Below are 22240 nucleotides of genomic sequence, written 5' to 3' on the forward strand. Positions count from 1 at the left end.
CACTAATATCCCATTATAGTAGTGATGTGTGCACTGCGTTTGATAATGAGAGTGAGTAGACTACCATCTGGATATCAGCGCCTGCAATTATTCATCATGAGCAAGGAGAAGTTTCTCTAAACCACACCCTCATTTCTTAATCGTAATCTTTGCCTCCGGTGCTGAATCACCTCCAGCTACTCATCCCACGGTCTGTTGCAATCTAATCTGCTTTGACTTGACTAACAGCCACCCTTTTAGACAGTTCTTTCCACTTATATTTACTCTGCACAGCTATGTAAAAAAATATGTGTTTATTCTATTAAAGTGATTTAATTGAGAGCTCAAGAATCTAAATATAGGTTTGATAAATGGACTTAACTCTTAATTGCCCCTTGGAGATAAATAAAGTCTTTCTGATTCTGATTAAGTATACATTTTTTAATGTTTTTATCTCTCTGTGGCAATGTGAAGCAACTTTGCAGTCCCCCAAATTTAGATCTTCACCTTTCCCAGTCTAACATTCAGTGCGAGTGCAAAGCGGCATAGTCTAATGGCAGGGAGTTCAGGGAGTTCAAAAGTATGCACCACAAGCTGGCAAAAGCTTTCCAGCCCCAGGTCAGTCATAATTCTAAACCTTAGGAGAGTAAGAGGGTGTCTCATAAAAAGAAAAATGACCCTTAAAAAGTTCATAATCACACATCTACACAGAGATGAGTCATTTTTTAGTCAATTCAGGCTTTTAAGAAACCTTTTTAGCTGCATGCTGAAATATTATATGGAACAAGAGGCAACTTTTGTTGTGATTTGGTGCTATATAAATAAAATAAAATTGAATTGAATTGAACAAAGTGCTGGGAAGCACTTTTCTAAAATATGCCGATTTAAAAAAAATAAATAACAACACATCAATGACTAAATCCAACAAAGCATGATATATGATATATGAATTTTATTTTCCATAACATTGTGTTTTAGGAGAATTGTACATATAATTCATGGGTTGTTTTTTTTTTCTTTTTACACACAGTTCATTTTAAGCAGACTCAGTATCACAACATTGTCTTTTTTTTTTCCTTTTTCTTTTTTTTTTGTGATGAAATTTTAAATTTCGTTACATTCCACAGATTTCCCTTTGGTTACTCAGACTCAGACCTCTGGGCATCCTGCCCCCATTTGTGAATTCATGCCAATTAGTGTCAGTCATAAATAACATCAGACAAGCATGCACATTCACACAGCCTCTGGAACAGAAAACATTTATCATGACACAAGTAGTCAAGTGGCTACACACCTGAAATGTAACATAGCAACTGTCCTGCTTAATCTGGTGGCGTTTCACACCAAAAAAAAGTAATAAAGCATTTTAAAAAAATTTCACAAAAGCCATTTAGGACATTAAGATACACAGTCAGTTGCCACATTTAAATAGTTGCAAATATTTAATTATTGTTGTCGTAGTCACAGTTGTAAATGACACATATAGGGTTTCTTATATGTAAACAGTACAAAAGGTGCATACACAAGGTTTTTTCTCTCTCCCTTTCTGTGGTTTGATTTTTTTATGTCCTTTACAGGATACTGTAAGTGCATTCAGTTATGTTCCCAAGGCCTATCATTTTATTTTCCTCTTCGAGAAAGTGCTTTGCTTGTAATTTGAGCAGTCTTTCATCCTTTTCGGCTGGTGTTGTCATGCTCTTAAATAATCTATTAGTGACACACAGACACGCACTCACACACATGCAAAACCGAATGCTGTGAAATTTGTGCAGATCAAAATAAAAGACAGGAACAGTGACATCTCAGGGTTAACGTGTTCATCATGTGCCAATATCCCTCAATCAATAAAAACTTTATATGAGGCATAATGTGTCATGTAGGCTTGTAGCTCAGATTTCGTGGATACCTTTTTTAATATTTGCTTGCCAGCCTGCTGCACAGCAGTCATTAAAAGGCTATGAAGGCTTAACGAGTAACGGCTTTAATAAGTGTATTCACCATATGAGTGTTTCTCTCTGATTCATTTAATTTTATGAAATTTTGACTTCATCAAGTTATAATTTGGGAATATCTTGTGATCTGTGTAGTAGCCTGTAATTTGGAAACCCATCTGTTGAAAGATGTAAAGCGAATGAATGATGAATGTGTTTACACTGCCAAATGGGTATTCGCTTTTTCAAATGCAAACTGGCACCTGGGCTCACGCTACAGATCACAATGTGGAAATGATCATTTAAAATGATTAGGACATTCCTCTTTTACTAGAAAGTCAATAGTGTGTTAATTTTGCGTACAGTATTTGGGGAAGGTGTGAGAGAGACTCCAACACCATACTGATAGACAGACAGTGTGTGTCATCTCATTTAGCACTGCACTCAAAGTGATTAGTTGCACACAGAAACCTTGGCTTTAATCTTCCAATGAAAAACAGAGTGACGATCTTCACTGTTTACTTTGCGTCTTCACTTTTTGAGGTAAAATTGTATGTAAATCATTCATAAGTAAGCCGAAAATAGCTTTTTCAATTCCAAAGTTGTGTGACTCAGAATTTAAAATGTTGTTTTGATTCATCTACAATTACACGTAGCACAATCGCACTGATAACTTCTGCTGGAACGCACCAATTTATCCCTTTGCTGCAGCATCTCACCTGGTGCAAACACAGTCCAGCATGGTGATCAAAAAGTAGGATGCCTTTAACCCTTGTATGGTGTTCGGGTCTGTGAGACCCGTTTTCAGTTTTTCTCAAAAGAAAAGTTTAACAATTAATTATTTTTTCAACCTGAAATTCATTGGCTTTGGCTTATTTTCTGTGAAGAACATAAATCTGAACAAATTTTCGATGACCGCATACTGTACCTCCCCCCACGCATTTACATTACATACAAGGTGTTTGGGTCCACTGGACCCAGGTCTAATAAAAGTGTTGAAAGTGTAGGTCCTGTGTTCCCACACTCTGTCCTCCTCCTTTCTGGTGCTGCTGATAGTGTTTTCTTCCCCTCCTGCTCTCGCACAAAGTTGCAACATTGTTGAAAATTCAACTATCAACATCGTCTGCTCTGACATTCCCGCACATTTTACCCTCTTTCTTGAGGGATCCAAATTTTATTTTCTCATACCCTGTCCCTCCTGCAAATTAGGGGCATAATACTATAAATAAGACTTTGCCAGTGTGGTTCTTTATCACAACTGATCAAGATGGCAAAAGATTATCTGCTGCGAGGGCCATGCAATTGATTTTGGAAGAGAGAGGAGCTTTGGATGATGATGTTGACAAAGAGGTTTCAGAATATTTCACATTTCTGAAAATTCAGAGTCTGACAGTGACTTTGAAGAAGAGGATGCGGTTGAGCACCATTTAGTAACAAAACGAAGACGAGTACCCCATCAGCAGCCAGCTCTAGGACCAGAACAAGCCCACCAGACAGCAAGTGTAGAAATATGGATGTCAGTAACTGGTGAAATTGAATGGTCTTCTTGCCCAAGAAATGAGCCACCCTACAGAGCTGTTACTGTGATAAGCCAAGGCCAACACGGCTGACAGTTACTCATGTGCAGGACATCAAGTCTTCATTTGAGCTTTTCATCCCAGATTCCATCCAGAAAATTATTCTGGTCTGGTTTGCAGACCGATACCGATACGTAATATCGGATCGGTCCATCTCTAGTTTGCAGTAATCTAGAATGAAGGTGTGTTTTTGGAGAGAGGTGGAAGGAGATGGACCAAATTGATCTACAGGCCTACTTTGGGGTTCTTATCCTTGCAGGAGTTTTCAGGTCCAAAGGGGAATCCACAGAATCTTGTGGGATGCAGAAACCGGCACGAACCTTTCCGTGCATCAATGTCTCTGGAAAACTTCAACAAAATTTCCAGGATTATCCGTTTTGATAACCGAGATGACAGACCAGCTCAACGGCAGAGAGACAAGCTAGCTGCCATCAGGACAGTGTGGGATAAGTGGGTGCACCACCTCCCCCTGTTTTACAACCCTGGGCCTAATGTCACCATTGATGAGCAGCTGATGTCATTTAGTTGTGAAACATGTTGCTTCACGTGTAAATGTGTTGTGTCTTTCCACTCACTTCACTTGATTATAACTGATTTATTTTTTTATAACATTTTATAAAAAAAAAAACAAAAAACGAGAAGCACATTAATTCATAAATGTGATCTAACAAAGGTAAAGGGAAAAAATTAACCATGTTTGCTGTTCATATGGCTTGTAATTGGGATGAAGTAAACATCTGTTGAGTAATTTAACATAAAATTGTTTGATAGAGTTAATTTGGAAAGCCAAAACTCTAGCGGGTCCACCAGACCCATGAACACTGGCTGAGTAACAAAAATATGAACACCACACAAGGGTTAATATAAGGACCTCTAGGAATAGCTGTGCATTCAAGATAGTTATCTGTTACCATGCCAATGTAAAAACTCATCTTACAATTTACATGATTTAAGAGGATTGATGAATCACCTTGCTGCCATGTGGTAAAGCCCGATGAGAAACTGCAGTATGGTGGCTGGTTTTAAAAGTAAAGCTGGTGAGGGTGTGCTGTAGGTGATGGAAAACAGCATTTTAATTACAGCAAACCATTAATTTATCAAGGAATGTGTAATATTTGGTGGCATGGAGAAATAGGCCCACACTGCGAGCGCAGGGAACATAAATGAACAAAGCTACATAATTTTGCCCTAGTGTATACAAGACAAAGACACAAAGGAAAAAAAAAAAAAGATAACACTTGTTCTTGTGTTTCAGCAATTTAGTCTCCTGCCTGAGGTCTGCATATGAACTTATGTGCAATGCTGCAGAGAAAACTTTCTATAGACAGCTGTCCTGAATACATAAAAAGAAGCAGTATGGAGGCAAACCAGGTTTGCTGAATGGGTTCATTATTAATAGACACTATGGCACTTGCCGTATAATATTTAAAAGTTTGACACGATTGTATTAACTATAAGGCAGTAGTTTTAAATTGAAGAAAAAACAAAAAGAAAAACTTTAGGGACTGAAGGTATTCTAAAAATGTCCCCCAGCAACATCATGATAAAGTGTATGTGCACATAACCCCCTTCACCTACATCCATTTCTTTGGTTTGAACTGAAGTCTTTAGCTCCCTCCAAGTGCATCTAAAACACTCTCCAGATTAGTTTTCTCTGTCAATACCAGCATCGCCTTTCTAGTTGTTGTTTTTACAACTTTCTCTTCCCTCCAGTGACCTGGGCACCACTTCTGCTTCCCTGATGGGGAAGTGACCTTCCCAATTCCTCTGTTCCCAAAGAAGCCGCACAGTCCCTCCATATGTTTTCCTTTCAAACACAAAATAATAAACCACTACTATTCTTCCCCGCCTTCCCTTTTCTGCACCACATATTTCAGTGTTTGCTTTGAAATATTCCCTCTCTGTCTGTTAGGTTTACACTTCTGTCTTTGTGGTATAACTTTGAGCTCGGCATCTGTGAGCGTCTGGCTTTGCACACGTCAGCCTGTATAGGAACACATGAATGTGCACCAACAGTGCATTTAAATGTCAGAGAAAAGCAGAAAAACAAATCTGTTACATTTTAATGCACATCTTATTTCACCATTCTTAGAATTTTTTAGTGATGCAATGTTCGTGTCAGTTACCTTAGAGGTTGTTTTAGATGCACTATAATGGGGTTAATGGGAAGAGATGATAAAAGTAATCCAATAATATAGTTATTATATGGGGTTGTTGAGTTTCAAATATACATAAAAAACACATTTTAATACATCTCTGATAACATCATAGCACAGGTAAAAACAACACTAACACTAATTTACAAAATATCCCTTTGAAATGTCTTCGGACTCCCTCGTAAGGTAGCTAATGAACTGCAAATGTTTTGGACAACAAAACATATCACAAGAAAAATGTTCAGTAGGCACCCTGAGATGGGAAAACGGATATGAACAGAACTTACTCGGACATCTACGATGTATAAAACACTGTTTACTGATAAGAGGCAATGAGTGTCATCCTCCTGTCAAATTTAATACAAGCAAGTGACCCGCTCCTTACATTTCACTAATGTACTCTCATTGCTTCTCTTTGTTTTACTTTCCACAATGAAAGCATCGACGTGTATCCATGGTGAATTCAGCTTTTTTTTTTAAATAAAAAATTATCACGAACAGCATTAATAAACAAAGATACTAAATTACCTATTAAATGAAAAGCTAAAGCTTTGCATAAGTATTTCAGCATAAATAAACATATCACCACTACATCGTACTGCACAGCATATGATGTAGGAGGCAGAGGAACCTGAGCCCAGTCTAAACTGCTTGCTGCATTCGCAGGGCTTTAGCAGTGAAAGGAGAACAGCTTCATGAACTTGTTGTGTGTCTCAGTCTTTTTGTTATTATGCGGTCTAGAGAGCAGCAGTGCGGCAAATCAGAAATATACCATGACATCTTCTTGAAATATGGATGTGCTAAGGTTAGGAACTAGCTGAGTTAACTTAATACTGTTTTCAGATGCAACTTATGTTGGAGAACTTGGATTGGAGCGCACAGTGTGTTTTGAATTGCATAGGAAAGTGTCCACAGGGAACTGTCCATTTGCTGCACTTGGATATTTGATGAAACTGAATAAGTTATTGCATTGCACTTTTATTTCTGTAGATTCAGATGGATTTAATGCTGTGTGTACTGAGTTTCTACCTTAGCAAAAGTACAAAAGGTTCACTATAACATAATACCTGTAGTATCAAAACTGATTATGATGCAAAATGACCATTTCTGGTCACCTTATGTAATTTTTTAAAATAAGTTTTATTTCACATTTATAGAACTTATAGAAATTTCTCTAATTTACAAGTATATGTTTGGGTCTTTTCTTCGGTATTACAAGAAGCCTAGATAGCCATATCACACCAACTATAGCAGATATGAAGCATAGCTTATTTGTTGAGTGACTGATTGGTTGAGCAGCATCAGCAGACACACAGGTATCCTCCACAAGCTACATCATGTGCACTAAAATAAAACAGATATGTCAATTAGCACATATTACATGGTTTGATGCTAGTTTTTCTCTCAACTTGTTTTGTGCCATCCATCACCTGAATTAATTTGTCATGTTTATTACTAAGATTTTGTTTCCTGTTGTTCGCAGTGCAAGAAGGTCAAACCAGGCAGTATTAAGTATTATGCTACTGCAGCATTTAGGCTTAGCACTTTCACCATATAAAACTCTATCAAACTGATATTATACTGTATATTATCAACAGTGAGACATCATTTCCTCTTGTACTAATCTGACGTTCAGGTGAGGCGAGTTTTACGATTTGAGGCTTCTGAAGTTACTAAAGACAAGTGTGTGGTTACCATTGCCACCCAGTTTGGTGAATTATGTCTTAAAGTCTACAGCAGCAGACATTAAAGGATATCACATTTTAGTAATGTGTCATTCAGATTGTTAGAGTAATAACAACATGAAACTGCAATACATGGCTTAGCTGTCAGATATAATCTCTAAAGGGTTTGCTCCATTGACGCAAATCACAGTTATTAAAACCTATCACTGGTAAAAACTCTGAGTTTAAATGATAGAATTCTTCATATCTTGATAAACTACAAGAAAACAAAGCCATGTCTTTCAGTTTCATTCATTACTTAATACTCTTTAGCTGCACAACTACCTGGATGTAACACAAAACAGGAATTAGCATTTAATAGGCTCATGAATTCAGACTTCATTCTTTGTTTGTGCGATCTCTGACTGACTCGTTGTTATTGAGCGGCGGAGGTGGCGATTGCTTGCTCCTCATGCTCCTTCCGTCCGTGACGGCTCGTGAAGTCTCCGTCACGAAGAGCCGAGTCACCCAGACGGAGGTGACAATGCGTTTGTACTCATTCCTGAAATTTCGGTTCAGTAAGCCATAGATTATGGCGTTCAGACAGCTGTTGAAGTAGGCCATAAAGTAGCTGACTACAAAAAGCCACTCAGGGATACGAGGAGCCACGCGGGACGGATCAATCGCCACCGCCAAGCCAATCAGGTTAAGTGGAGCCCAGCAAATGGCAAACAACACAAATACCACAAACATGGTGATGAAATTCCGCAAGTCACTCGGTCTCAGGCGAGGGCTTTCTTCTGTCTTCACTTTACGACGCACCTGGACATGAAGAAAACATATTGGACATAATTGTAAATGATGTGAATGAAAAATTCTTTGCTGAGAATGCATTTTTATGAAGTGAGCTTTTTGAAGTGCAGACTTCCAGCTTTTATTCAAAGGGCTGTAACAAAAATATTGCATTAACAGATTAGTATTTACAGCCAATTTTATACAAGGTACCCCATTTTCAGAGGCTCAAAAGTAACTGGACAAACTAACATGATCTTAAAAGGAAGGATTATTTTTATTGCTCTATTGGGCTGAGATCAGGTGACCGACTTGGCCACTTAGAATATGCAATTTCTTTGCCAGACATCTCTATACCATACTGTGGTATGTTTCAGGTCATGAGCGCTTCCTTTCCTTCTCAATAGTATACATCTTATTATTATTCTGGCACAAGTTAACCTTTCTATGCAGATGTTTTGTGGCCGTCTAATCTAGCATTCTTGTTCTGGAGTGTAATAAGTAGTTTGCATTTTGCTGTAAACCCTCCGTATTTACATTTATGACAGTGTATTTTGATCACGGTTTGGAAGTGCTGCATCAAACTCTTTCTTGAGTCGGTTAGATATTATGAAGTTCTTCAATCATTCTATTTAAGTATGTGTCACATTGTTGATTTTTAACTGGTTTATTTATTTATTTTTATTTTTATTTATTTATTTATTTTTTGGGGGGGGGGGACTACAAAAATGGCTATGATTCATAAATAGTTGATGCAGTCCTTTTGTTAAACTATTTTGAATTCAAGCTGAAGGTCACATTTCAATCATAATTTGACTGTTTGATTTAAAGTCTAATGCAGTGGTTTACAGCAACAAAATTACAAAAATTTCGGCGCAGTATTTTTATTGACTGTACATTCACTAACCCACACAGAAACACAAATACGCACTAACCTTGTTTTTTGTAGCTTTAATTAAAAAAAAAAATTGCTCTAATCATTAATTGAAATTTAAATGTCAACCAAGGATTTTATGGACTGTGATGAGTCTTTCAGTACATGAAACTATTTATAATGTACACTCAGCAAGTAATGGGTCAATTATCCAGGGTTTAAACATAAAATCATCACATTTTTCTATTCTACTCTTGGTGTTTCTGTATTATTTACAGCTGGTATTGTATTTACTGGTTTTGTTGGTGGTATTGCTTTGTTCTAAAAGCTTTAATATAATTTTTGAGACTGTAAATATTAATGTAGAGAGCCTGGAAACTCACCTGAATAACAAGTACCCAAATGCGTAAATAACAAAAGGTAACCACAGCAATGGGAACCAGAAAGTGAACCACCACTACTGCCACTGTGTAGGAACTGCTGACATTCTGGGCGAAGGTGCAGGAGTAAACTCGCGGGTCATAACGCAGGGAACCAACGAAGAAATTCGGGACAATGGCCACTACGGTGAGCAGCCAAATTAAGGCAACAAACATCAAAGTGTTGCGATAGCTGTATAGCCGACTGTATGCGAATGAGTGGCAGATATAGCAGTATCTGTTCACCGCAATTCCAGTGATGTTGAAAATGGAACCGATGACACTGAGCCCCATAAGGAAACCACTGACCTGAACAGAAAGAAAGAGAGTGAAGTGTTTTTGTCAGACTGTGCTGGGAGTATGCTTATTGCTGCTGTAGTGGTGGTAAACTGAAACAAGCTGAAAGCTCTGTGGTCTTACCATGCATTGTGTGTTTCCCAGAGCCCATCCATCATGGAAAAGAGCGTAGAGAACCAGAGGGTAGGGGTAGAAGGCTACCACAAGGTCAGCAAATGCCAGACTCACCACAAACACATTACCTGTAGAGGAAGATATAAGGAGACGCTGTCATTTCTATGATATACATTTGCAGAAATGTGCTCTCCGATCATGTGTTGACTCGCATCACAAACACCATAACTGCTGCTCTTTCAATTTCATTGTACCTGTGACAATGACAATAAAGAATATTCATTCATTCTCTCTTAGCACTAGCCTGACCCTCAAATGTGAGCATGATGAATTCAGCTGTCATCTTCTCTTTCTAAACGTTTGCCTGCAAATGCTCAGTTTTTAGTGTCAGTCACTGTACTGACAACTCTGCAGTACATCTAGAAAATGGAATAAAACCATTACCAAAACTATATATATCCTCATTTCCATTGTTGTCACTAGTCACTTAGGATGATCACCATGCAAAAGGACCCTTGTTGAAACTATTTTAATAATGGAGTTTTGTCTTGCACTGAACATTGTCCACCTTGACCAGTTACTGACTACTACATGGGATGCACTTTTCAGTGAACTAGGACCCTATCTCAGCAGGTCCAGCATGGTGTGCTTGTTGGCTGTGAAGACAGAGATTACAAACGGTTTCTACCCTCTGCCCACAGCTGATTGCCTCATCCCAGACAAAGTTTTATCACAAATGGCAGAGTCACTGTTTTGACAGAGTAGAAGGGCAGGAGTGTGGACACAGCTCTTGGGGCATCCAAGTCTTTTTTTGGCTTTTTTCTGGCTAGTCCCCTGCCCAATTCAAAGAATGGTACGGTCGCTATATCTCAATGATATAGCTACAGCCAGATTGGCGTCTCAGAATAGGTTGTGTGATTAATTCTAAGTCAAATATCTTTTGCTTGAAACAAAACATAAACAAACAAAAAGGAGAAAATGGCAACGATGAGAAAAATTGAAGAAGATTTGGAGGAGATTAAGGAGGAGGAGGTCTGGCGGAGATGAGCCCCCGGTGGAGGAGCAACAAACATTAGACCGTCAGGTAGTGGAGTTTTTTGCGAATAAAAAACTTCCCCTGCATAGCAACAACATCGCGGCGTGTTATACCCTCCCCAGAAAGAATGCCAGCGCACCTCCAGCAATAGTAGTAAAATTTGTGAATCGAAAACACAAAATTGAGCTACTGAGGCAGTCTAGACAACTGAAAGGGAGTGGACATCTCACAAAAAAGAACGCCGATATTGCCAGACAAGCCCGTATCATGCGTAAAGAAAAAAAAATCCAAGCAACATGGACAAGAAATTGCAAAGTGATGATAAAGCTCAACGGAACACCAGAAGAAGCCAAGGTTGTAATGATCAGGGATCTTCATGATTTGGACAACTACGGGGGATGATTACACTGTTGCAGTCGGACGGCAGAAGGTCTGTTATGATGTGTTTGCTAACAACTAGCCGAACGTATTCAATAAAAGACACTATTTCCAACTGTCAGAGGGGGAAAATGGCAAGGTATGAGACAGTAGACTGGAAGAGTATTAGTGTGAAGCTGCAGGTGGATATGGAACTGGGATTGATTATGCGTTGTGAAATACATGTTATGTCATAAGGATTACAGACATTTAAAGAATACCCAATCACAATGACTGAAGATTCGGATTACAAATTACATGATTTTGAAAATAATATAGATCCAGAAAGGAATGTGCTTAATGCAATTAATGTTACATGCGAGTATTATGAGAATCGATTTAGGGATAATGTTGACTTGGGTAATACATTTTCATTAATTCATTTCAACTGTAGAAGCCTCTATAAAAGTTTTGTTCTGATCAGTGATTTTTTGAATAATCTGAAAGGCAAGTTTAAAGTGATAGCACTATCAGAAACATGGGTAGATGAGGAACGGGGTTGGGACTTTCACATTGATGGGTATGAATTATATCATATAAATAGATCTAATAAGAAGGCAGGAGGTTTGGCACTTTTTGTTGATAGTGATTTGAAATGTAAACATGTTGAATATATGTCTGTGGAGTGTGTGACAGTAGAAATAGAAATGGAAAGAAAGAGTAATATAATTGTTACTTGTATGTATAGGAGGCCTGGGACACTGATAGAAACATTCACAGATGTAGTAGAAGATTTATTGAGCAAGGTAAAGGGAAATAAGACATTCTGTATTTGCAGGGATTATAATATTGTTTTTTTTTTTAATGTCCAATCATAAGACATCATCAGATTGAGTTATTATTTGGAAGAGGGTTCTACCCTCTGATTACTAAACCTAGTAGAATAACTGAAGAGTCAGCTACTTCAATTGATCACATTTTCATTAATTGCTTGGAAAGCAACATTATAAGTGGTCTTGTCATAAATGACATAAGTGATCATTTACCTATTTTTGTTACTTTAGATTATAAAATGACACGAAAGGAGGAAGTGTGTGCGGACAGATATATAAGAATTAGAAATGATGATGCAATAAATGAGTTCAGGCAAGATCTTATGAAAGAAGATTGGAATGAGGTTTATGTAAATGACGTCAATGCTGTATACGAGACATTCTTAAATACTTATCTGGTTTTGTATGAAAATCACTGTCCACTGGTATTATATAAGCAAAAGAAAAAGAAAACTACTGGTAAACCATGGATAACAAAAGGATTAGAAAATGCATGTAAAAAGAAAAATAAACTGTATAGAGATTATATAAAACTTAGAACAAAGCCTGCTGAAATGAAATATAAAGTTTATAAAAAATAAGTTAGTATTGATGATCAGAAAGGCTAAGAAAGAGTATTATAATAAATTATTTTACAAAAACAAAAATAATGTTAAGGGTACGCGAAATATCTTAAAAACATATTGGGTAATAAATATACATCTTTAAATTTACCTTTAATAAGAAAAATAAGGTCATAAGTGATATGAATTAAGTGGTAAATTAATTTAATTCTTTTTTGTAAATATTTGGCCTAACCTGGCAAACGTAATTAGAAAACAGGATGATTCAGAATGGAGTGACGAATGGAAAGGAGATAGCAGAGTGGTACAGTCTATGTTTTTAGGGGAAATCACTGAAAAAGAAATCATAGCTATTGTAGCAAAATCTAAAAACAAGACATCGAGAGACTGTGATGGGTTAGATATGGTCATCGGAAAAAAGACTTTGGATTGTATAATCAAACCTCTCTGTTAAATTTTTAATCTCTCATTTTATACGGGTGTATTTCCTGACCGAATGAAAGTGGCAAAAGTTACTCCCCTTTATAAATCAGGAGACAGTCATAGTTTTAATAATTATAGACCAGTATCATTGCTATCACAGTTTTCTAAAGTGCTTGAAAAACTCTTTGCACAAAGATTTGATAGTTTCATTGAAAAACATCAACTGTTAAGCGAAAGTCAGTACGGATTTCGACGGAACAGATCAACAGCAATAGGATTAGTGAATACTATTGAAGACATTTCATCAGCAGCACATAATAATAAATATTCTATAGGGGTATTCATTGATTGAAAAAAAGCTTTTGACACTCTGCAACACTCCATGTTGATTTCTAAGTTAAGTACTTATGGTGTGAGAGGAATAGTATTGAACTGGTTAAGCAGTTATTTAGATAATAGGTTTCAGTATGTGCAGTGTTTAGGCAATTCATCTGATAGAATGAAAACAGAATGTGGGGTCCCTCAAGGTTCTGTTTTAGGACCAAAACTTTTTAATTTATTTATAAATGACATTTGTGATGTGTCAAAAATGTTACATTTTGTTTTGTTTGCAGACGATACAAATTTTTATTGTTCCGGAGAAAACTTGAAAGAATTGGTTAAAATTATGGTTACTGAAATGAAAAAAATAAAAAAAATGGTTTGATGTAAATAAGTTATCGCTGAAAGTTTATGATATTCGGAAACTGTGTAAAGGAGGAAAAGTATTAATTGAAAGAGTGACAGAATTCTGTTTTCTGGGTGTAATAGTGGATGACAAGTTAACATGGAAACCTCATATTGAACATAAAAAAAAAAATTGCTAAAAGTATTTATATCCTGGGTAATGTAAGATATATATTAGATTACAAGACAATGAGAATAATATATTTTTCATTGTTTCTACCCTATCTGAGTTATTGTGTTGAAGTATGGGGGAATACATACGTGACTAATATGAAACTATTATATTTATTACAGAAGAGAGCGCTTCGAATTATGCATAATGTTAAATATAGAGAACACACTAATAGTTTGTTTATAAAATCGAAATTATTAAAACTAGAAGATATAGTGAAATTACAGACATTAATTATTATGTTTAGTGCAAAAAATAAAACACTACCTCTTAAGTTACAAAGTTTATTTGTATTGTGTTCAGAAAATGGGGACGGCAGAAGGAAGTTTTATTTTAAGCATCGGTTTGCTCAAACCACACAAAGGCAAATGTGTCCAACAGTCATAGGCATAAGAAACTGGAATTCTCTCAATGATCATCTTAAGTGTTGTACAAATGTTTCTCAATTTAAAATCTGCTATAAGAATAAAATGATAAACCAGTATGAAGAAGTTGAAAATAATAGAATTTAATTGTAGAAAAAATGATCCTTTTAGTTTGATATTTAGTGGTATTGCTCATTGTTGAGTATATTGTTCTGTTGGTTTTGTTTTGTTATGTGCAGAATATTCTCAGAGTGTAATTTTGGTTGCCTACTTGTATTGTCACAGATAAGGGGCAGGTGTCAATAAGAATTTATTCTTCTTACTGCTCCTTTTCATGCATGGAAAGTGTTACTTTAATTGAAAGGAAGGTTGTGTATGGGAAATGAATTACTGCTGTACCATGTGTGAAGCAAAATAAATAAATGAAATGAAATGATGCACAAGAAAAAGACAATGCATTGATGTTACCCCAGCTGCTGATTTGAATTGTTTTCATCCATGTTTTTAGCTGGAAAGTTGTTGGGACATTCTTTGGCAGAAATATCTGCAAACAGATGTGAAACTGAATCTCAGCCCATGCGTGCAATCAGATCTAAATTAAATGTTAAAATAGTCTCTAAATCTGTAGTGGATTTGCTATTCAGAGCAGGGAATGTGTCAACACAGGCCCCTTTCAGTTGGAGGTCTTTTTACACGTAATTTTTTTGCTACGCTTTTAGAGTTGTGCCACGGTAGATTTGCAAACACCTGTGGCGATTTGCAAATGTGTGCTGAGATATTTTTTTTTCTCTTTTTTAAATCAGGGTTTTGTTTGCCCTGAGCTCAGACTCACAGGCTCCCGCTGTCAGACGGTGTACTGCTCTGCCTGCACATATCTAATCTAAAATGCAGTTCATTCCATACTATTCTCCATTTTGCGCTAAGCTTTAGGTATTGTTGATTATACTAAGTCTCCATGTTCATGTATGCATGTTAAGTTGGGATTAGTTCTCTCAACAGAATCCTCACTGCTGGATTCTTTAACAGCTCACTTAAAGTGCAGAGTTGTTTCATGCAAGCTCAACTTAATAACCATTTTCCATGAATAATCATCAGTTATACAAAAAGTGGGAACCAAAGACACTAGTAGGTGCATTACTTGGAGATGTTGTACTTATTTCAAAGACGTTTGCCCCCCAAAAAGAAACGAAAACAACACAAATGTCCAGATAAACATGGCAGAGCTTCACCAGGTCTTACTGTCTTTCACCTTCTACTTTTCATATTTTTGGCTCGCCCAGTATTTCATCTGCTGACACCTACAGAGGTGATTTGAAAGACAACTTTTGTGCTCATGAGGTGAAACAACTACTGATCATTCCCATTCCTTGTCAGTGGTGATGACAAAGGACAAAGGCCTCTTGCGTGGCAAATTCGCAGACATATCTCAAAGGGATTGTGGGAGCTTACTGTGTCTCATATAACTGTCAAACCATGTCAAAAGTACAGGATGCACAGCACACCAGAAATGTATTTCTAGCTAAACCATGTACACATGGATTCTTTTGTGCGCTCCCATGTGGCTTCGGTGTGTGTCCATCAGCCCAGCGCTGTCACTGTGCACTTCAACTGACAAGGAGAAATAAGTTATTCAGCTTGGATGGACATCAATCATTTTGATATTCCAGTTATATCCCAACCAGCCCCGTGTGACCAGATTGTCACAGATGGCTTATAGACTTCAAATGTAAATGTCAATGATGAACACCACTTTTCTAAACATGCAGGGGATGTTTTCTTGCACAAAATGTCATCATCTTATAATTGAGATCACTTACCAGTGTTCCAGTCTGGGGTTGTTTTTATATTTGGACTTTAAATCGATTTTATATTACTTGAAAGATTAGCTGCAAATTAATATTAGTTTTAATTCAAGGAGTGCACAACAGAAACACAGATTGTTATACACTGATTTTCACCAGGGAATTCCACAGTCACTGTAATCATTTCAGTCATTTAACACGATTAACACTTGTAACTGTTGTGTGTGCTGTGCGTATGTGACAGCATACATCAGTCACGAACCACAAATATAAGAAAAATGTCTATGGACAGCAAGATTTTTGTGGCAAATGCAGCATGACATCTTCAATTATGGACTGATAAGATTTTGTAATCTAATACTGTTCATTTCTTCTAGTGGATATAAATATAAATTGGATGTGCATATGTGTGACTCTTTTGTACAGTTCCCCAATGTTCTGACAAAGCACAAATTATCTGTGGATAGATTAATGTTCATTACTGACAGGTGTGTTTGTATAGGCGCGCATTTCCCACATTAACAGTTAAATTAGGCACTGCAGAGTGATGCATAGAGCATGGATAAACATGCACACAGAGATTTACACTGATCAGGTCCAACATTAAAATCACTGACAGGTGAAATGAATACCATTTATCATTTCATTACTATGCAATATTCTGCCGGTAAACCTTTGGTCCTGCAATTGCTTTACTGTGATTGATTGTTGAAGTCCAACAGAAAAAGGCTCTCGTCAGTGGCCGTTATTGGCATGACAAAGCAAAAAGGAGATTTCAAGTTTCTTTCTGATGGAACTTCCTTTTTATGAGAAGCCATAGTGTCTAAAATCCCTGTAAACTAAGTTCTTTTTACTTTGGGTACATGCAAACATGACAGTTTTTCAACTTCAGAAAGGTCATGCATGCCTTATTTTATCTACTCTTTACTGTTGTAACAGTCTTTATTCAGCTGTCAGCCTGTCATTGATCGGTTCACTGCAGCTGGTCCAAAATATCGCAGCTCAGCTCTTTTTTTTTTTTTTTTTTTTTCTTCTTTTTTTTTTTTTTTGGCCTGTCCCGTTTGGCTCTTTTGCCATCAGAATTGTTGTCTAAAGGCAAAGAAAGATGCCCAACGGATTTACTTTACCAAACTGACCATCCCAGCCTTGCCGTAATGGTCCATTTGATTCACCTTTTATTGTTTATTTTATTTTCACTTACTGAATACGGGACAGACTTGACTGGGGGAAAGAAGGGGAGAAAGAAAGAGGGAAAGAGAAACAGCTGAGAAGAGGGACGGGGGAGAAGGGCAAAAGACAAAAACCAACAGAACGGGCAGAGAAAAAAAAATGCATATATCTAAAATCCCTGTAAACTAAGTTCTTTTTACTTTGGGTACATGCAAACATGACAGTTTTTCAACTTCAGAAAGGTCATGCATGCCTTATTTTATCTACTCTTTACTGTTGTAACAGTCTTTATTCAGCTGTCAGCCTGTCATTGATCGGTTCACTGCAGCTGGTCCAAAATATCGCAGCTCAGCTCTTAACTGGCACATGCAAGTGAGACGACACGTTCCTCCTCTCAGCTTCCATACAACTGGCTACCAGTCTGTTTTAGACCTGATTTTAAGATTTCAGTGTTTGTTTTTAAGATGCTGCATGGGTTGGCATCTTTTTGCATCTCTGATCTTTTTACTTTGCACACTCTCTGTAGATCACTGAGGTCTACAAAGCAAAAATTCGCAGTTGTCCCAATTTCAGATTAAACATAGGCATGATTGGGAAGTTTGCAGGAACTGCCGCTGAACTGTGGAATAAACTGCCTGCTCATGCCAGGACCCCCTAAACATTGGACCCTTTTAAAACCCATTTCATTTGGTTTTTAAACCAGAATGAGTTCTCATGCCTTTTTATTACCTCCACCCAGGAGGTTATGTATTTGGTAGCGTGTGATAGGGTGAAAGGTTTTGAATGAATTCTAATAAAACTTTGTAGTTGTGTAGAGTGGGGTCTTTTTAACAATCCATCTAAAATTTTGGCATACACCCAATAAGGCATTCAAGGTCAACTTAAAATAACATGTAGCATTTGACCTTTGACCTCACCTTCAAGGTTAACAGAGTGATCTGAAGGTGAAAGAACTAATAATGCTCTATAGAGCTATTTATTATGGCAATGGGTTTTTAGACTGACATGTTGGCATGGGATACGTTTTAAATTTACTTTACTTTAATTTTGTTGTCATTTTGTTATGTACATGACAGTAACAGGTTATAAATGCATAACAATATGAATATATTGTAAAGTGTTCCTGAATTAAATAGGAACTAAACAACGAAATGAATGCTACACATGCACTATATCCATATAAATAAAAAAAATTAAATTGTACCGAAAATTATGTCAAGTAATTAAAAGGTGCAAATAACAAAAGTCTGCAGTTTGCACCACAAACCTCTTGTTTATGCTGCTTTATTTGATTATTTATGCTTAAAAAAAATCTGTATTTTGTTTTATTGCATTCTTTTTGCTATACAATATTTCACCTACTGTTTATAATTGTCTTTATGAATCTTGAAACTTACTTTACAATTTGTGTTATTTCTACTCGGTCGTTGTTAATTTCCCTGCTACACATGTAACTGTCTGCCCCTCCTTCGTTAGCACCTGCTATCTGTCTGCTACAACTGTTCTCAGTCAGCCAGCATATATATAGCACACCTGTGGGATTGTCTTGAAAATCAAACCTTAGCAGTACTAGTGTTCCTTTGTGGTTTCCTTTGTGTTGCCATTTAATCTTCTCATGTAATAACTTTTGGAACTGTTTTATGAACTTTGACCCTGGTGTGCTCCTCACCTGTTTTGTTTGCCATGCTACCTGCACCTGCTCAACCACTGTTTTTGGAATAATGTTTTACATTTTAGACTATATCCAGGGCTCATGCGTCTTGTGTTTGGGTCCTCTCTCGTGTGAAACCATTTAAGATACTTAGGAATGGCCAAAGCCTGTGTTCATGAACTAATGGAACAAGTGAAATATATGTCTTATTAAGAATTACTAAAAATTCTTTATGCAACACTTGGAGTACCAAGTAAATGTAATCATTTTAATCACACTCATTATGACAACAGAATGTCAAACATTTAGTGGCCTATAAGTGTTTGAGGAAAAGTAATGAACCATCAAGTAATCAAGATTCAACCAAGTAGAAGTAGAAATAAAGCTGACTTTTTGCTAAATGTTTTTAAAGAAGTGTCTTTTCATATGGCTCGTCATTATTTCGAAGTTATCATCTTGTCCTCAAACATCAAACCAGCATTTTTGCAAGGTTTTTATTGCAGTCAGACATATAAATACATTTTATGATTAGTGTGGGAATTTCATTTTCAGTTTACTGTTGGACTGAATCACATCCAATACAGAAAATAGTTTTTATTTTGAATAGTGGTAGTTCAGCAACAATATGAATATGAACAATATGAATGCTTGAAATCGCAGTACGATTTCAAGCATTCATATTATTTTAATAAACGAGTTACATCATGGGACTGTTATGCTGAATGAAAAACATAGTTATTTAAGTATGTTAACAACAGAAATGAATGTACTAGTTTGTTTCTTTTATACATACAGTAGCTAGCTCCTCTAAGACTAGATAAACAGCCACATGCTACGTGAGCACTGTGTTGGCATGGACATAGAAATTTGGATTTGGTTTTGTGAGAGAGCTGGCTGCTTCATTTCCTCTGTCATCAGATAGCAGCAACAAAGCAGCAAACAAGTGTCCCACATGTGTGAGCACACATGCTGAGAAGCCTGGGGGAATTTGTGAGAACCATCTGGTTGCTAAGCTATAGATTATGATGATGATCACATTTCATCATTATTCACTGAAGAAACTCGCACTTAACTTGGTTTTCCTGTTTTGTGGTTTAGTGCAATGTAAAGAGCAATTACATTACACTAGGGCAATTATTCAAATTTTAATATTGATCATGTATTTGTGTCCCCACAATTATATGAGCATGATTGAGCCATATTTGAAATGCATGCTCTCCCAGTTAAAACAGAAAGCAAAAGCAAACTGAGCGTTCTCTAAATCAGTGCCTCGCCAGATGCCTGCATACAACAGTCACAGCTGTTCCCTGCACACGGCAGCAGGAAGTTTTCTGGACTAGTACTGTACTATACTGCATATTTTGGTATCAATCCAATACCATGTAAACACAAGGCCAGTGGTGCTGATGACAATATCGTTACCAATACTTTTTACTTGTAAAGGCAGCTTATTTCTATTGTCCCTTATCTGTGTTTTTGCTGGGGTGAACCTGTAAAGCACTTAAATGTACTATACAAATAAAGTTGAAGTAATTTATGATATGAATCATCATCAATTTGAACATTTGTAATGACTATTAATCACTGTGATTTTTAATTTCCACGATAATCAGCGCAACAAAACACACCTTTCAGTTTTTCATGTGTTTTAAAGCAGGACTTTTTGGAGACCCTGAAATTTAATATGTCTGTCTCTGAAGCACTTTGGGTCATCTTGTGTTGTTTATATATAAAATGGACCTGGCAGTCAACACAAAAAGGTTCAGACATTTTTCTTTCTGCATGTTTGAGGTATATTTTTTTCATTTCCAAAAATTGATTTATTTAATACAATTCAGTGGGCTACATATTAAACGTAGAGAATAAAAACAGTATTGAAGTATCAATCCTATGTGCTATGTGCCAGTAGCGATCTGATACCAATACCAAAGTTGGTATCGAGACTATCGATATTTAGCTCGCACCACAAGAATCAAACATAGCAGAGGGTTAAAAACAAAAAACTACACAACAAAACTAACTTATTCAACTGCCTGGAAAAACACCACAAAACACAGTATTATGAATGCAAGAAGGCTTCGAAAAACAGAACAATGGTGGCTAACATGAAACGTCCAACATCAACTCAGACATCCATGAAAGCAAGCCTTTGTGCGTGTCAGTGTATCCATCCAGCTCACAAAGACACACTGAAATCATCAGCGCAATCACATTCCATTTGGCCAGAGATGCATGTCCATTAAACACGGTGAGTAAAATGGTCAACTTACTGGACAAAAGATGCGTTATCCCCCCAAGCAATTATTTTTCCAAACTGGCAAAACCTGTGCTGTATTCAAAACACTGAAGGGGAAATAGAGGGCTCTCACAGCTGTTTGAACACTTTGTTGTGAGTTTTAGTCACATCCATCATGCAGGTAGAATGAATGGAGGGAAAGATTTTATACAGTTTGTCTGCAAAGATTAATCTATGAGGATTCATTTACAATGCCCCTGTGATTTCATTTTGTGTCAGGCTTTGGTGCAAAATATACAAATATTTTTCATAATTCTTAGATTTCTACAGATGTGAATGTGTTACATCAGTGTCCTTTTTACACGACTGTTAGATTTGTATTGTTTATTGTCATTTATGCTTAAAAATATTTAACCATATATGCTTAGAGGTGTATAATTGATTGTGTAGTGATAGGATGTGTGATCCTTAATAGTCTGCAAAGGCTTTGTGTGCATTCCAGAGTGTTCTGGCATTCACACCTACATCCTGGGAGCATGGGAAGAGGTCGTACCTTGTCTTATTGTTTTATGGTAGGATAAACGTAGCTATGTCAGTTTTAGGCTAAGAGCCTTTTGTTTAGATGGACCCTGTGAAGACTCCTGGCACCAGCTTTGGGGAGTCTTCACAGGGTCACATCTTGACTTACGCAACGCACAGGCAAGGTACTCTTTGTGTGTATGAAGACGTCATATGTTAATGAACCTATGTATATTCATGTGAGCTCAATAAAAGGAGTGCTATGGGGAACCTGGCTGAGAGTCTGACGGAGGTCTCAGCCACGAAGAAGTTTGCCTACTTGGTGTTCAATGCTTTTGCTGTGTAATTAAATTATCCTGAACGTTCCAGCGAATAGGTTTAAGCTACAAACCTATCAACGACGGTGCAATAAAAACATTTTTTGTTTCTAAAATTAATGAATGATCATGACAAACAATCGTGACCTCAGTATAGGACTGTATTTGTGATTAGCATTTTTGCCATAATCATTGCATTACATTACATCGTCATTGGATTTTTCACATTTCCACAAGAAACACATATACACAGTCCGAAGTCATTAT

The 22240-nt window shown here is 36.9% G+C and overlaps 1 protein-coding gene across 1 annotated transcript in view; it reads right to left on the minus strand.

Annotated features, from left to right (window-relative positions):
• Positions 1 to 871: 871 nt before the first annotated feature.
• mtnr1bb (melatonin receptor 1Bb) overlaps positions 872 to 22240 on the minus strand; it is a 61846-nt gene continuing 40477 nt past the window's right edge. Inside the window, exons 2-4 of the mRNA XM_086308797.1 lie at positions 9813 to 9931; positions 9357 to 9701; positions 872 to 8129 (exon numbers count right to left, since the gene is read on the minus strand). Coding sequence (XP_086164923.1) covers positions 7707 to 8129; positions 9357 to 9701; positions 9813 to 9931 — 887 coding nt within the window. The 3' untranslated portion in view covers positions 872 to 7706. The remainder of the gene's footprint in view (positions 8130 to 9356; positions 9702 to 9812; positions 9932 to 22240) is intronic.

Source organism: Aulonocara sp. 'chitande type north' Nkhata Bay, linkage group LG10 (genome assembly GCF_057382095.1).
Source record: "Aulonocara sp. 'chitande type north' Nkhata Bay isolate Kocher_YH1m ecotype deep benthic linkage group LG10, A_spYH_male_GT1.1, whole genome shotgun sequence".
Taxonomy (NCBI): Eukaryota; Metazoa; Chordata; class Actinopteri; order Cichliformes; family Cichlidae; genus Aulonocara; species Aulonocara sp. 'chitande type north' Nkhata Bay.